Genomic DNA, 13,861 nt, shown 5'->3' with positions numbered 1-13,861 from the left:
GTTGTTCATAAGAAGGAAGTTATAGCCACAGATAATCGTGTATAGCCCCGCGTCTTTATATATAAATATTACAGTAACGACTACGCTTACTTGTATGAGCTTTCGTACAGTTTCTGAAGAAAATAGAGTTGACATCAATTCTAAATATAACTATATAATTCTCATGTTTATGTTAAGCAGTCTGTCATGATGTAAATTAATATACATTTTTTAGTCACTGTTACTGCACTTATATGTTTTGACGGAAAATTTTTTTGTGTCTTTAGAGCGTACGTATCTTGGTCGTTGGACGATGACCGACTGGCCGTCGTTGTGGTGGAGATGACTACCAGGCTAGTGGCTCGTCCTGAAGACGACGACGACGACGAGGAGGTCCACGAAGAGGCACGAGACTCGGCCGTGGGCTATCACTGCCACTGATAGAGCCGGCATCCCGTCGCAGCTCACATCGATGCCGACTGCCACATCCACGAAACAAGGTATGACGGAATACGTCGCGTTGAACGCGTTTCTGCTCACCTGCAGAATATCACAATTTTTATATGTAATTTTTATACGTTTCATAAATTGTAGGCAAAATTTTTTTGATATCATGGGTTAACTTTAACATTTCTCTACGGTTGAAAAATTTATTTTCTTACACAAGGTACACTACTCCATCATGCAAAGCTGTACAAAAATAATGAGATAAATTCTAGAAAAATAATGACTAAAGTTATGTTATTACTGTTGATTATTATAACATCATTGGGTTATACTTATACATAGAAAAAAATTTTGGAGTGACAATTTTGATAAAATTTTGAATTGATTGTTACAAAACTAGGATTCCTATAAGGATTCTTATATATAGGAAAATTATAACATAATATTTTACAAAGGATTTAGTTCAAATCTTTCATTATGTTTATAATAATTATGCTTCCAAGTACAATTTACTTGGTTAAAACTCTTGTTAAAAAAGTTTTAATTAGAAGTATACATACAGAGAGAGAGAGAGAGAGAGAGAGAGAGAGAGAGAGAGAGAGAGGAGGGGGTACAGCAAGATAAAATCATTGTAATAGTGAGAACAAGTATGTTACTGGGGCAATATTGGTCGATTCACTTCTTTATCTTCCATCGCTCTGTTCCCGATTCCATTCCGTGACTATAAACGTAGCTAATGAAACAAAAGAGGATGTTTCGTCATCGTACACCGTGTTTAATTATACGGCAACAAGAGGAGGAGGCTTCTTATCGATAACTTTCGGTGCTCAAGCACACCGAAAAGTGAAGAAGACAGGCACTTTCGAATCCTTTGAATCAAAATAAATTTGCAACCAAGTCTCAAACAGACATCGCGTTAATCAACATTCTCAAAGAATTGTAAAGCATATCTATAAGTCTTACAAAATAACGAGAAATCCGCGTATTTGCTCACTCAGAAAGTACGACCACGTATTTTGACAGGCAAAGAGAAACCGCATATGGTAAAATCCAGTGTAAAAGTGAAACGTCGGTGCTTCTATTTGAATAAACGTTGATGTTACCACAATATGTGGCAAAATAACTCTTGACTCTAAAGCTTGTCGCTCTTTCAACCGATGCAACATCCTGGATCTATTCTAGAAGGATGTTCGAAATTCTTTAAAAATATACGTGTACTAAGTATATGTGAAATGATATTTTTCTGTGCACGGCGCGGCATATCGATATTCTCAAATCGCTATCGTAACGTTGAAGAAATGATCTGCCTCAATCGTGCCGCAAACTGCGGAATTGTCAGCGGAAAATGTCAGGGGAAAGGGGAAAGGAATGCGGACGACTAGCGATCAACGTCGGGGCGGAGTCGGCGGTATTTAGGACTCATTGTTCTTCTAGTGGTTGCCATGCATTGACTCGATAGACATGCCTACGGCTTTCTCTATCCGTCATTTGTTCCCTTTCGCCTTTATTCACCTGCCCTACAGCTTTTCTCGTGGGGAGGCACTAAGACCCTTTCTTGCTCCGATGCGATCTCCCCTTGAACTTTGGTATTTACCCTCTTGTCGCTGCTGCTTGCCGTAACGATTGACGCGGATCTACAATGATAATGACTCTAATGCGGATCTACCGAAACAGTCGTAAAGCCACCTCCCTTTCAGTAAATAAAAGTGAAATTATCAATTGATATCTTAGAAGAAAAGCGACAGCTCTGCTGATTAAAGTTCTTGTCAATATTCGCGATGTTACGCACGCGGCACGCGATACAAGCGTAAAGTCCGCACTTGATTCGCATTCTTGAGATATCTCCGAGACAATCTGATCATTGATCTGATCAGTGATCAATCATCGCCCGAATTCTACGCGAACACGTTGACGTCTCGACGATTTAAAGAATTCAGAAACAAACGGAGAGGTAAACGTGTCTCCTACACGATACCGAAATTCCGTCGCAGATGCCTTCACGAATACTGATTTCTTCGCGTTCCCGCGAGCAGATAGCAGTAGCTTTTCTCCACACGCAGGCTCGCGTGTTCATCTATGTTCCATTTGTCTCCCCTCAAGTATCGATCGTCAAACGACACCGACTATGAAACTCTGCGAAACTCGCGAGAGGTAACCTGTGGAATTGACAGAGCAAAAAGCTCCTTTCGGATCTGAAGTTCGGCGCGTGGAGAGATTTGCAAATTCGGCGCCCCCCAAGCACGAACGCTTGCGAATATCCGTTCTATGCAAATCGGCAACCCGCTCATGGCAAACGCGTTTGCGGACAAATTCCGCATACAAATTACCGAAAAACGATTTCTATTACGCGCCACGTATGGATTACTATATATATATACACTGAGAGAAATGTTTTGTTGAAACTACCAAATTTTGTTACAATAACAAAAATGTTTTGTTGAAACAACCAAAATTAACCAAAATTTTGTTACAGTAACAAAATTTTGGTTGTTTCAACAAAACTTTCTTCAACATTTCTCTCAGTGTATAGTCTTAAAATTTAATATTCACATGTACATGCGCATATATTTAAAAAATGTATATTTACGCTTGTTCGGACTATCGAAATCGATAATTTGTTTATTTGTTTTCTATAAACGAATAATAATCACAAAAAGTATTTAATAAATAATTTGAACATGTGTAAATTTCTTATCTTGCTACTCTTCTAATTGTGTCGCAGTCTTATTATTGTATTTGAATATTTTTAAAGTTATATTTTTGGCAAAAAATTCCGAAATTTATAATATTCGTACATACAAATTAGTTCATATAATACTAAATTAAATTTTTCTATATAACAAAAAGTGCCTTTATTTTTAAATGAAGTAACAATGAACATTTTAATATAATTGACATAAGCACAGTTAAGATAAATGCTTTGAAAAACTTTTATTACGCATTTTCATTATGACATGAAAATTAATACCTCCAATTTATATGCAATTAAAAAATTGGATTTGTACCGTGAAAAATGTTTTCATTAAAGAAACATAGGTCACGATTGAAGCTAATATTGCTATCAGCATTTTAATCCTCTTTTTTAAACTTCCGACAGTATGAGCTTAAAGTACATGTAAATATTGTACGTACATCATTTTATTTATAAATAAAATCACTGAACACGAAACCAATTATATGTGCAATAACGTTTTTATATCAGACTAACAACGGATGTCAATAAATTATCGCACATTCTATCCGCGTGCTCCAGTGAATTCGATAAATTTATACCAAGGAAAAAATAGAATGTTACAGAACGTTACTCTTATTGTCTTCAACAGTTGGATTATAGTCTGAAATTTTCCGGTCTCATCCAGGTCATGTTTATTCTGTCTATTGATCGCAGAATCACAAATAGGGTATGTAATCTACTTATGAAATCTATAAAGTTATAGGAACAAACTGAAAACTTATCCCAGTACTTGCTCGAGCAAAGACGCAGTCAGTCGTTTTTATCTAATAGGAAGAAAAAGTGTCTGAAATGTTTATCTCCATGTTTACACGAATTAAAAATTGAATTTGGAATCGTAATATCGTGAATCACGTGAAATTTTAGAAAAATTATTAACAGTAGGAAATAAAAATTGATAAATATGTTTTGCGTAAATGAAGCTATGGGTACGTTTTGTTTAATTAAAATAAAGCAATGGCGTAATATTATCAAAACAATTACAGAATATTATTACGATATAAAAAAGACGATATATCGAAGACGTGGTTATACCATTGGAATGGTCCAATCAGTATTGGTTGATGAAATTCGTGATAGAATAATGTTATTACAGTATTAAAATCGTTTCTCGATAATTCTCTACACCGTATTCATGAGCTTTCTTTCATCGTGCTCATCGATCATATCAGTCGATGCAGTCAGCTGTCTGGGAAATTAACAGCGGAGTCAGCACTTACGTAAAATGTTCTAGCATAGCTCAAAGTCAGAAAATTTTACAGAATATTGAAACTGTGCTAAGTTCTCTCTTCATTGATTTGATGTTTGGAATTCGACATCTCAATTAGGGGAAAACCTCTAAAATACAATTTTCGATCTTTTGACAATCGCCGATTTGCACATTTGCAATAAGTGTTCTTCAATAATAGCACTTGTATAAGCTTGCTTTTAAACATCTTATTTTTTATTGCAGTATTAAAAAACATTATTTTAAAACAAGCTTATTTTTATCTTTGCATGTTCTTTTACTTGCAAATCCAGAGTATTGAATCACGCTGAATGATATTCTGAAATACTTTCACAAGTGAAACTTTTTTAGTATATCATTATAACAGTCTCTCCTTTATGAAAATGTGCATTTGAATTCTTACTTCATTTTCCAATGACCTTACAGACGGAAGTACGTACTCAAGTGCCTCTTTTCATCCGTCTGCACGTTTGTACGATTAACTTCTATGAGATAATTCTCTTTTGATATCCGTATATATGTTCTCTTCAATATACCCGTATTATATTTCTCTTATGATACATCATTTGGTCGTACGCAGTATAATACAGGTAAAATAATATAACGAAAGATTTAGATTTAATTGTTGAAAATATCCGACAAGAGATTGCGATCAAGATCTTGTTCGCAACAGGAATCAAACTCGGCTCAGCTTTATCAGCGGAAAGAAGTGAGTTAGGAAATCTGATAAAGGAAATGAACTAAGCGGCTTCAGGTGCATCGGATCGTTAAAAGGAAACCGAAATGCCTTCTTCGTCGACAGGCACACGGCAGCGAAATCGCAGAGACGATCGACGAGGCGTGAAATTCGTTGATAATAGACCGAGGGAACTTCTTTTTCGTCTGTACATGAAGTTGCCGAATATATCAAAAGCTGCTTGGAAGAGAATTCCAAGAAAACAATAGAATAGAAAAATGTTAAAACTTGAATTGTCAAATACGATGATATGTTATGCAATCCTAACACATACACATCGTTCGAGTTGAATGTCATCACTTGGTGAACCAATTTTCGATGATTAACGATTGAGTATCGTTATTATCTAGAATATTTTGTATCCGATTTCGTTGCATTAAATTTATCGATCATATTTTTGTGCATAAGTTAATCATTTATTTGGACGACGAATGCTTTCAAAAGAAGAACCAAGTAGAGCATATAAACTGGGGGCCACATTTGGACCAACCACTTTATTTGACTCTCTGTTTCTTTCTCTCTTTCCTTTTTGTGTAAGAATTATGAAATAATAAAATAGGAATTTTTAATATTACTTTGAATATATATTCTCTTATTCCAAATATTTATTGAACATTTCCAGATTTTTTCGATAAAGGATATTTTAATTGCATATATATATATATATATATATATATATATATCTCCCTCTATTGGAAATTCCTGTAAAATACCACGAAGTTATTTAAAGTTGTCAAACTTTGCGACTTAATTACCGCGTTACAATTTTCGATTAATATTCCTCATAGAGGAACGTCGGCCTCTTATTATACGTGTAAAAACTCTCGACACTATAAAATACACAAGCATATAGGTTGAAAAATACAATTCAAATTTATAGTAAGATTCTGATCATATTAATTGTCATCATAATGCTTATGAATAATTGTCAAGAAAGCATATTTAATATTAAGAATGATCATAAGAACTAAAAGCCGTTTGTTTAATTTACTTTAATTTCTCGAACTATTTGTGAGGATTCTCAATAGTCTATGTCTAGAACATAATAGTATTTATACTTATTGTAACTTGAAAGTGATTTCAAATTACAATAGTATTTATACTGATATATAATAATATTATACAAAGTATTTATACTTATTGTAATTTAAAAGTGAAAAGTTATCGAATTTGAAACTTTTTGTATACTTTTTCAAAAGAATAGTTAATTGTTAAATCACGGCATAAGAAAATCATGTTACATTTGTCGCTGTGAACCAAAGTCGGATAGGAATTCTCTCGGGAATTCTAGAACCAAAATTTTGATTGTTTGTCAACTGCGTGTTGCCACAATTATAATTAAGGTTCACGATGGAGCTTACTCCATCATTTGCATTCGTTTTATTGACGTCGCAATATTGGGAATACTGATATAAAATGTAATATACGTTGCTGGAGATGCAGCAATCTATTAATCACGTTAACTTCAGAGGATGCAATGAGTGCTGCAAACTGAAAGCTATTTATTTATAAATAAATGTATATTCATGTACATAGAATCAAACATAGATAAATTAGATTATTATTTGTATGTTGTTAAAAAATTGCTGTTAAAGTTATTTGCAAAAGCATTTCTATACATATATATATATATATTCGTAAAATTAATTTGAAATTTTGTCCTATTATGTAATGTTAATCAAAATTTATTAGGAATGGGAAATATTCGTATATATTGCAAAAATGCAAAAATATGTGCATATAAAAGTTACATGAGAAGCCGAGATTGTGAAATACGTTAAAATAAGAAACGATTGCGATATGAAACGCATCGCATTAATTCACTTCTCGAAACAGATTGAGAATTATGGAAACTTTTTCAACTGAGTTTTATTTTTATTATCAGCGCCATAGGTCGCGTATGTATAAAACGTAATTTGGTGCAGATAAAAAAAATTATTACAGCATAGTCGAATTTACATAGTTTGTCGGGTAACTGATAGCGATAGATAGTTATACACGAATAGCAAATAGGATCCCCTCCCGAAATCACCTAACAGTGAGTCAACTCGAACCGAGATCCGATCGTATATAGCCCGAAGTTGAAACTAAAACAGAAACTCGAGCCGCGCGCATCATCTGTCGAATTAAAATGTTATAACCGAAAAGCATATTAGCGCTATTAGCGCTACTATGTGTCAATATTATTTTTAGCAGCCGCGCATCGCTGGAATTTTAAACGATCGACCGATCTCGCTTCTAGCTCGCCGCAGTTTGCGAGAGTAATTGGCGGCGTAAAAGAATATTCTCTTTGAAATATTTTGCAATAACAGCTATGTAGCGTTGCAAATTTATAAGACACATATAAATATGGAAAATGCTGCCTAAAATGCTTGAAATTGGTGTACTTGTTAGCTTGTTTGGTTTTGCTAGGTACGATGTGCAAATTGAGAGTCACTGAGGCTTTTAAATCAGCCCCTTTCTCCCCTCGTATGTTGTTTAGTTGCTCGTTCTTCGGCCAGATAAGCCACGTTAAAAATACACCAGGACACCCCTGTCTCTTCTGCTCTCTTCTGCTTCGCAAAGATCTTTGCCTGGCCAGTACAATTCTTTTACGTCGCTCCTCTTTCCTTTCTCATTCTCATTCGCATCACTTTTCGCTTAATCTTCCTTTCCCTCCTCTGTCTCTCTCATTGGGGTCCTTCTTTCTTTTATCCTTCTTCTCAATCATAGGAAGAAATGTCAGCGAAACAGCAGAATGAAATCTGCTGAAGGTATCTTTTCATTGGATCTGATGGCGAATAAGATGGCAAATAAGAAGGTAGTTTGATGGATAAGCGTTATGGCAGAACAATTCAATGTCGACGCAAATGTGATTTCGAACGAAAGAAGGGTAACGCAATATAGTACAGACAGAGAGACAGACGAATGGTTTCCCCATTTCTTTGAGAGAGAGAGAGAGAGAGAGAGAGAGAGAGAGAGAGAGAGAGAGAGAGAAAACGCATAGAATCAAGACTAACTAAATACGAAGACATTAATTTGACTAATTACTAGCATTTACTGCAAAATTTTCGAACGAAATACATATCTTCATACTGTAAATACATAAATATTAATTCTAATAACTCTAATATGGTAATATACATATAAATTAGAACTTGAATTTTGCACACAAATAAGTAGACTGTATTTTTATTACAAAATTGCTTATCTTATTAAAATTGAATGTTGTATTAAAGATTAAAATCATGTAACATGAAAACAAGTATGAGAGAAGTATTATACAATGTTAAAATAACAATTAGTCTCGAGTGTGTTAAAAATGGGAGTTTTCTTGACTACTTTTCTTCTAATTTTCTGTTTTTTTTTTAGGCCAAATTTTATACAAAAATAAATTACTCTATACATTTAATTTGTTTTTTTTTTACAAATGATTTTCTTCTCGGTTATCCTGTGATTTTCGGGGATTTTCATCCCTATGCAACAGCTAGACGTATTAAACATATGTATATTGACGTATGCTATAATTATAATATATATACGAAACGAAATTAATAACATACATAGGATTTCCCAAATGTTCAGCCAATTTGTGAAGGATTAGTTGTAAATGATAATTTAAATATGGAAATAATCGAATATACATACATATATACATATAAACGATAATGTAGCAGAGTATGTCACATGATGGTATTATCCACGCTTGAAAGCATTTAATAGGTCATGTTAATTAGAGACGCGCTAACGGATGTGAATTAGCGACAGCATGAATATTCTTTTCTTTCTTTCTTTCTCTCTTTATCTCTTTATCTCTTTTCCTTTTTCTCGCACATATTTTAATCTTATTTTAAAATAAAGCCTTTCAAAGAGTTTTAATCAATATTCGCCTCATTTCAATGCTCGTTATTGATAATGCTGCTACGTACGTAGTTATAGAGTTTTGTTAAAACTTTAATTTACGGCGACATACAAAAATATTGTCTTTATAGGAAATGCTAATTTCGTGTAATACGGATTATACACAAAATTACGAAAGAATAATTTTAATTAACTTCTGAGGCATATTTGTTATTTCTAAAATGCTTTTAACAATGTTTTTTATTATTGCATTTGTGCTGTCAAAGAAAATTTTAGAGAACTAATCAAATAATATCTAAAGATATTTAGGTAGAAAATTTGAGATATATTTATTTCGTCTGTTTAATTTAAAAGGATGAAACTTCACAAACATGAAATATTAGTAGACAAAAGCAGTATTTCTTTTTCGTCTTGTTTCGTTCCTTCTCGCCTCGTCACGAAACACTCGATTCTTTTCATGTCGACCGCCGCAATAAGCCGTCTTAAAGCTCACTTCGAGGTTCTCCTCTTAAACCTATTTCGATGAAAGGAGTAAGGACCGTGAGGAACAAGGACAAAGAATATAAGAACAAGCAGGCAATGAGATCAGCCGAACTCAATGTGCGTTTTTCAACGTATTAATGCACAATGACGGAATGAAGGAAAACGGCGGCGGCATAAAACTAAAAGAAAAAAAAAAGGAAAGAAATTATCGCCGACGATCGTCGCGAAACGTCCTTTCGCGTCCAAGGTGACCCAGAAAGTCATTTGAATTTAACCCGGGCTACGATAAATGGCAAACTTCGTCGACAAGCAGAATAGGACGTAGATTAACTGCGCTTTGTACCGCGGATCGATACAGGTACAATGAAACAGAAAGGCTAATGGATTTGAAACATGAATTTTTACGTTCGGTATTCCGCGAATTGAATATCCCATTTCGGTTGAGGAAGAATCCCGCAAATCGACATTTAGACATTTTAATATAATCCGGGAGCAATTAATGTGTAAACTTTTATATTTTATATCGGTCGAATACATGTTATAGCGTATCACCTTTCTTGCCTTACCATACGTACGTAATACGCGAATTTGCTCACGAAGATTACCGTAACAATTACGATTTCGTGCTCAATTACGAAATGTAATAGGGACAATCCATTTACGCAAACGTGATTACGGCCGTAGCAGCCGAAAGTAGTCTGCCGTGTCAGAACTTTCTGATTTAATATACGAGTTCCTTCGCGTTTTCCGACTATTATGTCGGCTTTTTCGGACGATAACACCGGCTATCTAATTCCACTCGGGTTCATTTCTGGCCTGAAACCGTTTTAACCACTCGAACTACAAGGATTTCCCTGGAGTGATCGCAGCACGGATTTGGAATTGTCCAAAATGAATATTAACATTATTCGACAATACGATTATCGCGGATTCTTAACTTCGAAATAGCTAGTTCCTGAACTTTATCTTTATTCATATCTCCTGTGTCGAGTCTACACGTTCGATTATCAGGCACTTATAATTTACTTTCAAGAATTTCTTTTAATTAAGTATGCCAAACTTCAAAATTTGCCGCAAAAACTAATTAACTAATTATACCAGAAATAAAATTATGCTATTCCATCCGTATTTCGAAAATTACGAGATATTGGCTCGTAATAGACTATTATCAGATTCATCTTTTAAAACGAAGCTGTTTATTATATATTCTTCCATTCGCTGACATACGCAGTTTTGATACATACTTTCTCAAACAAATAGTATATTTTATTGAATTATATGAGATAAATCTTTATATTCAAAAAATGTTGCCATAGAAACAGACAAATTTATTTGTAAATTGGAGAACATTAACGCAATATGACTATTTGACTTTACTCGTACTTCACTTATGATTTTATATCTGCCTGATTAGATATGATATATTAAATAAAAAGAGGATAATAGTCATTGCTATAAGTATACTATTATTGTCACTATTATCATCAACATCTATTCTTTTGAAAATAAAAATTGTTTTTGTCAAAGAATAATTGACTCCAAATTAAACAAAACATTTATTGTCAAGAAGTAAAGCTGGCCGACAGTAGAACATCTTGTATATTATTTTGATAAATATAATCCTGGTAATTATTTTAAACAGTTTTCGAGAGAAGAGGCCACAGGTAACTCTTAGAAAATTCTTTGTCACTAAGGGGCTCTACAGTTGCGTTTTTAAAAGCACATCAAGCTGAAGAAATATGTTAATGTATGCATAGCATATTGTCAGTTTATAAAAGTCGACTGTTGAAAGTATTTGGTTTTAAGTACAAAGGACTCTTGAAAAATAACGACTGAAATAATAGTTCAGTTCTTTCAATTTATCACGACAAGATATTTTTAACGTATTGCATGTTTTACATTGTCTAAAATGTTTTCGTGAAATATCTGATACTATTAATCATTAAAGATTTTGTACAGTCAAATTAAACATGTTTTGATGTTTTTATTTCAGTATCGATTTTATGATTAATATTCAACTTTCTCTCTCATTCCCCCCTTCTTTTTCTCTCTCTCTCTCTCTCTCTCTCTCTCTCTCTCTCTCTCTCTCTCTCTCTCTCTCTCTCTCTCTCTCTCTCTCTCTCTCTCTCTCTCTCTCTCTCTCTCTCCCCCTGTTCCAATTTTTACATTTTAATTATATAAATGGATATTCTACATTAAACATTTTATAATGTTGAAATAATTTTATACATATATAATATGGAGATATCGATATATATTCAGTGGTAAGTTTTCATTAATTAATCTGCGTTGCATCGTCAACTTGTATAATTGAAATTTGATAAAAGGCGGCATAATTATCAATATTATATAATTTGCTCAGATAAATAATATATTAATTAGGTATAATAGTTCAACCGAACATTTGCGAGCTTGAATTGTAATTAATCGATATTACAGCCAGACGTTTACTCCAGTAATGTTACAATATCACCGCGAATAAACGCTGTTGTTATATTTAAAAAATTATTATTTATTAATCCAGACTTTATTTAGGAACAAGTAATGATTTATAAAAAAATGTTTACTAAACAAAATACGCATAATATTACCTCTATGGTTTTCCTATGTTGCAATAGTGCGCGTTTTTTTTTGCGTTTTTACAAATCGTGTAAAGTTCTCAAATTTGCTTGTGTGAACACAAAATAAAGCGTTACATAACGCATTTTTCACCATTTTAATGATATACTGTGCAATTACAAAAGTAAAATCTTACGAAAAATAATGATCATGATATTTTAAGTATTTTATGAAAATAAAACTAACCATTTTTGAAAAAAATATTCTTATTATTTCCGTATGCAACAGTATCAAAATAAAAATTTTGAATAAATTAAGTATGTGGGCATTGGATTGTTAATAGGCTAAGTTGATATATTTTTTTACAAAACATATTTTATTTATTAATATATCTCCAATTAATCTTACTTCTGTAAGATATTTAATAAATTATTATACAATTATAAATTATATATTATAAAATAGACTTGCATATAAAAATAAAAGCAAAATTTTGTTTCGAGTTTTGAAACAGGATATTTGTTGAAAGCGGTGTTACTAGCAGACTTAAAAATGTGTAAAAAATGGATCGTAAAAGGCGCCATAAATAATTTTGCGCCATAATTTTCCAAGCGGCTGACAACCAGTTGAAAGGCTAAAAGCCTTTTGTCTCCAGTTTCGTTTAATCTGCGAAAAAATTGCAGCACGGACGCAGTTTCGTTTTGTCGCAGCCCAATTATGACTGCGTGCTTAAATATCACACATCCCTATGTATTTTACGCTATATATCTTTACGCTCCGACTCAATGAGACATAAGCACGTCACTCTTCTTCTGTTTAATACACATTTAGATATTTACAGTTGCATTTCTGCTAAAGAACTGAAATGAAAACTGTCTTGATACATGATATTGTTAAATTTTATAATTTTATAAATAAATCTTAAGAATCAAACTTGTATTTACAATTGCAATATAATTGGGAAACTCAGATAAAATTGAGATACAACCCGAATTTTATTTCTTATATTTAATAATTGATTCTTGAGAAAAATATTATATGTAGGTACCTGTGTATATTAATTTTTGAAATCTTCTAAGATGAGAACACAACGCTTACGAAATTGATCGATATGATAGTGATATGTGGATACGTGTATACGTGGTACTAAATTAACCACAAACGAAAGAAGCATAGAGAAATTTCTCGTTTTATAGATATAGATATCTTCGTGCGCTACATATACAACAGAAGAATCGCAAACCGAGTATACCTATAGGTACCATTTGCACGAACTACAACCAACTAATGTAACTTAAGATCTCTCTTGGGGAACCATTGCCTAAGCTGCTATTTTGGGAGCAGGATCGTTCGGAATTATCGAGAATTTATTCGAACACTTGCAGACAAATTCGAAGTTAACCTAGCATGAAGTAGAGAGATGAGGAAACGAATTATAGGTATTAATTTTTTTGTAGCTAAAATATGAAAGAGATTTACAGTAAATATTTAATTAGATCTTTTTAAACAAGAAATTAAAAGCTTGAAATTAAAATCAAAATATATATAATTCTATGATCTGTTTGCATTTCTAAAGCTTAATTTGCAAAAGAATTTTTTTTCTTCTATTATTTATAATCTTAATACTACGAATATTCAGACATTTTAAAAAAACTTTCAAATTTCTCGAAGAATCAGTCATTAGAAGGTTATACAAGTTATGAGACGTCATATATATATATATATATATATATATAATTAGGGTTAGAATATATAAATTTAATATAATGTGAATTTAATATTTACTCATACTTCTCATATACCAACGTTGGTATTGCGACAATTAATCCCTACGAGTTTACCGCTTGGAGGGGTCAGT

At 32.9% G+C, this 13,861-nt stretch overlaps 1 protein-coding gene across 6 annotated transcripts in view; it reads left to right on the top strand.

Moving 5' to 3' along the window:
* LOC139770474 (uncharacterized) overlaps nucleotides 1-13,861 on the top strand; it is a 72,850-nt gene that overhangs the window by 7,461 nt on the left and 51,528 nt on the right. For all 6 annotated transcript variants that reach the window (XM_071702449.1, XM_071702446.1, XM_071702447.1 and 3 more), the window contains one exon: nucleotides 267-479. In XM_071702449.1, coding sequence (XP_071558550.1) covers nucleotides 452-479 — 28 coding nt within the window. In that variant the 5' untranslated portion in view covers nucleotides 267-451. The remainder of the gene's footprint in view (nucleotides 1-266; nucleotides 480-13,861) is intronic.

This window comes from Temnothorax nylanderi, unplaced genomic scaffold, assembly GCF_030848795.1.
Source record: "Temnothorax nylanderi isolate EJ_2023f unplaced genomic scaffold, tnyl_v1.0 TNYL_tig0030_pilon, whole genome shotgun sequence".
Lineage (NCBI taxonomy): Eukaryota > Metazoa > Arthropoda > Insecta > Hymenoptera > Formicidae > Temnothorax > Temnothorax nylanderi.
Note: the sequence above shows the minus strand (reverse complement) of the source record. Positions and strands in the feature narration are given on the sequence as shown.